At 33.1% G+C, this 5,780-nt stretch overlaps 1 protein-coding gene across 1 annotated transcript; it reads left to right on the plus strand.

Moving 5' to 3' along the window:
• The first annotated feature begins 817 nt into the window (after positions 1-817).
• On the plus strand, positions 818-5,371 carry sar1ab (secretion associated, Ras related GTPase 1Ab). Its single transcript, XM_073834995.1, has 7 exons — positions 818-900; positions 1,629-1,702; positions 1,777-1,896; positions 2,035-2,100; positions 2,249-2,352; positions 4,083-4,214; positions 4,299-5,371. The coding sequence occupies exons 2-7, from the start codon at positions 1,645-1,647 to the stop codon at positions 4,413-4,415; spliced, it is 597 nt and encodes a 198-aa protein (XP_073691096.1). The 5' UTR covers positions 818-900; positions 1,629-1,644; the 3' UTR covers positions 4,416-5,371.
• Positions 5,372-5,780: the final 409 nt, after the last annotated feature.

Genomic DNA, 5,780 nt, shown 5'->3' on the forward strand with positions numbered 1-5,780 from the left:
TACTGTACCTTTCTGGACCTTTAACTTGGTAGGAACCTTGCTGTCTATGGAGGTTCAGAAAGCTCTCGGATTTCATCAAAAATATCTTAATTTGTGTTGTGAAGATGAACAAAGGTCTTATGGGTTTGGAATGACATGAGGGTGAGTAATTAATGACATAATTTTCATTTTTGGGTGAACTGTCCCTTAAATCTCTATTTCACCAAACAATGTCATACAAGTGTGAAACAAAAATTATGACAATTTTTTCAAAAAATGTATAATTTGCACCATGTTTTCTTACATTAACACTACCATTCAAAATTCTTGGGTCAGTTTGATTTTTCTTATGAAATACTTTAATTTGACAAACATTACGTTGATCAAAAGTGACAAGAAAAGACATTTGTAATGTAACAAAAGATTTATATTTTAAATAAATAGTTGTTTTTTTTTAATTTGTTTATCAAAGAATTAAAATTATTACGCAGCAGAAATGTTTCTTGAGCACCAGATCAGTAAATTATGATTTCTAAAGGATCATATAACACTGAAGACTTAAGTAATGGCTGCTGAAATGTAAGCTTTCCATTGTAATAAATTACCTTTTAAAATATAGAAAACAGTTATTTTAAATGGCAATATTTTTCACAATGTTGCTGTTTTACTGTGGTTTTAACACATGCAGCCTTGTTGAGATTAAAAGACTTGAAAATATAGTAGCGATCCCAAACTTTCGAATCAAGTATTAGCTGTCAGTCAACATTTAGCAAGCAGATGCCAACACATTAACCTACAATCGATCTGAGACCACCCTATGCAGCTACGCAGTTCCGGTTAAACGTCAAATTCGGGCTGTTTTTTTTAGCAGCAGAACACAGACCGGACTGACTGGTCTACAACAGAAGCAGACCCTTTCAGGTATTGACACGAATATTTCTCTTTAACAACGTATTGTGTTCAGTGTTATTTACAATGACGCAACATTACAGATGACGCGACTATAAATAGACATTGGATACAATGTTTAATAGAAACATTTTAATACCAAAAGCCAGGTTTTAGGGTTTTATCTACAACGTCGTAGTAAGCGTTTGTACCTTTACAATACTCTACCATGCTCATTCAACTTCAGCATATCTGGCTGTTGTTCTCAGTGTGTTTCAAAGCGAGTCCACTGTATGTACGCGTTTCTGGAAAACGCGCGCTAAACATTTGGGCTGTGTAAACTGCGATAGTTACCTTTAAGGTACAGTTAATGAACAATAATATTTGGCTGGTCATGTATTTATTCTTATTTAATGTATAAAAATGCACTTGAATTTGAACGCGAGTTGCTGTCATTTGAGTGACAGCTATGTCTGTGTGCTATATCCATGGCGTCAAGTGACAAGGTCTCACAACTAGAAATAGTTTCTTGCTCATGTTGTGTGCGGAATAGTGGTTAATAGCTACGAGGGGGTTTTGTTTTTCTTTTCTTAAATGCACTTTTGGGGACAAAACGTTTACTTGGGTCATTTAGTAACGTAGTATCAGCTGTTTTCACCTGCTTACAGTAGATTTAGGTAAAGAGCTTATTCTGGAGTTAGCAGAGTCTTGGATCTTGTACTGCTTTGGAACAATTCTCTCATTCTGCTATTTTATTTCAGAGAACAGGCTACAAAAATGTCTTTCATATTTGATTGGCTGTACAGAGGATTCAACAGTGTGTTACAATTATTAGGTAAAGTATTAGACAGATACTGAAATACTAATAAACTCAAATCATTATGTAACAAAATTGTGCTTCCATTTTAGGACTATATAAAAAGTCTGGGAAATTAGTTTTTCTTGGATTAGACAATGCCGGAAAAACAACATTATTACATATGCTGAAAGACGATCGACTTGGACAACATGTTCCAACCCTTCACCCTAGTAAGTAAAGTGCCACATATTTTATTGTGTTAACATGAGGTGTGTACATATTCAAAGGAAAATACACAAGCAAAACTTGTTCTGTTTTTTTTGGAGCAACCATTGTACACAATGTGCTGTATCTTGTCTGTCTACTAGCATCTGAAGAACTGACTATTGCTGGAATGACTTTCACAACATTTGACTTGGGTGGACATGCTCAAGGTAAATATAGCATTCATTAGTAAATGGTTAATACATTTGTGTTTTAAATTTCAGAATTAAAAAACATATAAACAGAATAGTTTAGAAACAAATTCTAGAACAATCTTCAACACAATGCAGATTGATTTTGTCTATTCTCAATTCTCAGCAAGAAGGGTTTGGAGGAATTATCTTCCGGCAATAAATGGGATAGTGTATCTTGTTGACTGTGCTGATCATGAACGCCTAGAAGAAGCCAAAATTGAGTTGGATGTAAGTCTACCTCTTTTAAAAAAAAAATATGTATATATATACAGTCGAAGTTAAAAGTTTACAGTAGGGTTCTGAAGTCTGTGAATATGGCAAAAACAATTCAAGGCCCTAGAAATTACCATACATATATACAGGTCCTTGAAAGTGCTTGAATTTATTTTGTGCAAGAAATTTTCTGGAAAAAATTCCACATTATTCCCTCCGGTCCTCTAATGTGTAATTTCGCTATCACTTTGTGGCCTATGCATACTAGCTTGCTTGATTTATGTTGGTTAAGTGCATTTACGACAAATAGAATATGTAACCTTGCTCTCACTTGAAATATGTCCCCACATTAAGTCCTTGAATTGGAGGGTATTGGACCTGGAAAGTCCTTGAAAGGTCCTTGAAATTGAAGCTAACCAATGTGTGGGAAGCCTGTTACAACTATTTTACCAAAATAAGAAGGATCATACATAATGCATGAGGTTTTTTATTTAGTACTGACCTACCTATAAGATATTTGCAGAACAGTTAAACTGCCTGCTGTTCTTCATAAAAGGTCTTCAGGTCCCACAAATTGATTGGTTTTTCAGCATTTTTGTGTATTTGAACCCTTTCTAACAATGACTATATGATTTTGAGATGCATCTTTTCACACTAAGGACAGTTGAGGGACGCATTAAGTAAATAAACTTTTTGAATTTGAAAATCAAGGTAAATTTAACTTATTTTGTCTTCTGGGAAACATGTAAGTATCTTCTGTAGCTTCTGAAGGCCAGTATTAAATGAAAAAATATAATATTTAGGCAAAATAAGAAAAATTTACACATCCTCATTCCATTCAAAAGTTTTTACCCCCTGGCTCTTAATGCATTATGTTTTCTTCTGAAGCATCAGTGAGCATTTGAACCTTCTGTAGTAACTAACTGTAGTCTCTCAGTTGTTCTCAGTGTGAAAAGATGGATCTCAAAATCATACAGTCATTTTTGGAAAGGGTTCAAATACACAAAAATCCTGAAAAAACAAAGAGTTTGTGGGACATAAAGGACTTCTCTGAAGAACAGCAGGCAGTTTAACTGTTTAGGACAAACAAGGCACTCATGAACAACTATGACTAAACAAAAAAACACAGCTGTGGATCATTCAGGTAACAACAGAGTATTAAAAATCAAGTGTATGTAAACTTTTGAACAGGGTAATTTTTTATAAATTTATAAATTGATTTTCTCTTGTGGAATACATAAACGTATTTTATGTGAAATGTCTTATTCAGGTCAGTACTAAACAACATGCATTTTGTATGATTCTGCAAGGTGTATGTAAACTTTTGACTTAACTGTATAATCAAGGGTTTTGTTTATTACAAGATATTTATCAATGAATGTTTAACTATGAACACACCCAAACTCTCAGAAAAAAGGGACACAGTTTTCACTGGGGAGGTGCCTTAAGAGGTACAAAAGCTAAAAAAAAAGTACATCCTTGTACCTTATTTAACTCAAAATGTTACATATTAGTACTTTAAAAAATACATATCAGTATTTAAAGTGTACATATTAGTATCTTTTAAAAGGGTACCGCTCAATGAATGTTTTGTACCTTTGTTTGAGAGTGCAGAGGAATATCACCACACTGACTTTAGTGCACTAATTTAAATTCTTCCCATTCCCACCAATCAAAACAAACAAACAAAAAAAAAAACTGTGGGATTTGAATAATAATGAGGGCACCTTGCTTTGTAATCATAGGCCCTCTTAACTGATGAAACCATCTCCAATGTGCCAATCCTTATTTTGGGGAATAAAATCGACCGTCCAGAAGCAATTAGTGAAGACGCGCTGAGAGGAATGTTTGGCCTTTATGGACACACCACAGGAAAGGTAGGTTACTGAGGAAACATTTTACAAGGAATCATTTTGTGTTATACAGTATATATGTAATACAGTGTCTTTTGTCTCACACAGGGTAATGTATCACTGAAAGAACTCAACCTCAGGCCAATGGAAGTCTTTATGTGCAGTGTGTTGAAGAGACAAGGATATGGTGAAGGTTTTCGATGGCTTTCTCAATATATTGATTAACATATTTAGTGTGTTTATTCATCCAAAACCTGTTTATCCTTATTTATTAATTGATTATTTATCTTAAAATGAAACTAGTAATAATGGGTGTTATATATATTATCTGAGCCTAAAAAATCCAATGTGGTTCATTCATTCATGCTACAGTAGCAATTACTTATGCAAGTCATGTTTACCTTTATGTTTTCTTTTCTAAAAGCAGGGATAGAAAGATAGTTTGCTTTAACAGTTGACTAAGCTGGGTTATTTTAAGAGATGGCATCAAGTTACAAAAGACTTTTTTCAATCCAGTGTCAATATTATACCGCATGGAAGGTAAACATACCACTGAACATTTGAATCAAGGACTTTAATCAGGTGAGCATCACTTGTGCTGTGAAATTCTGATGTGAAATCATCAGATGGTACAGAATCAGTGTTTTTGTTTTTATGTTACATTGCCTCAGTGCCTTAATGTTGGTGGGTTTTCATGGTTCTGTATTTCCCACCTGTTCAAAGAAAAACTTCTTAAGTGATTTGGTGTGGATTGCCAATGTATACATGCTTGCTTATCAAAATGACCTGAGATTTAAAATGAAATATTTCTAGAAGTACAAATGTTTGATTTGTATGTAGTATTTTGATACATTTAAGACTGTGCTTATGTAGCACTCAGTGCCAGTGATGTGTCTACATTAGCCTGTTTCAACACTAAACTACCTGGCTGTGCAATGAGTACTTTTTGACTGTCATCTGTGACTTATTTGCAGATATGGCATGAAAGTACATAGGCTTTAAAATTCATAGAAAATATGCCTGTGCAATAGAAAAATGTGTCATATTACAAGGTCACTTTTACTTACTTGTAAATAGGCTTATGTTTGCTTATCTTTAGAAATGGCTAATTATGTACATGCCACTTGTAGCACTTTGCATTCATGCATTGAAGCAACAAAAATAAAAAATATTTTGAATTGTCTGTGTACTTTGATTTCAAATAAATCATACAGATATTAGTACTACCAGTCAAAGGTTTTTGAACAGAAAGATTTTTTTAAGTATTACCAAGTCTGCATTTATTTGATCCAAAATACAGCAAAAGCAGTAATAGTGTGAAATATTTTACTATTTAAAATAACTGCTTTCTATTTGAATATATTATAAAATGTAATTTAGTCCTGTTATTAAAGCTACATTTTCTGCATCATTACTCCAGTCTTTAGTATAACATCTTTCAGAAATAATTCTAATATGCTGTTTTGTTTTTCAAGAAATGTATTTTTTATTATTATCATCAACATTTAAAACAGTTGAGTACATTTGATCAGGATTCTTTGTTGAATAGAAAGATCAAAAGATCACCATTTATCTTAAATAAAAAGCTTT

This window comes from Garra rufa, chromosome 2 (genome assembly GCF_049309525.1).
Source record: "Garra rufa chromosome 2, GarRuf1.0, whole genome shotgun sequence".
Taxonomy (NCBI): Eukaryota; Metazoa; Chordata; class Actinopteri; order Cypriniformes; family Cyprinidae; genus Garra; species Garra rufa.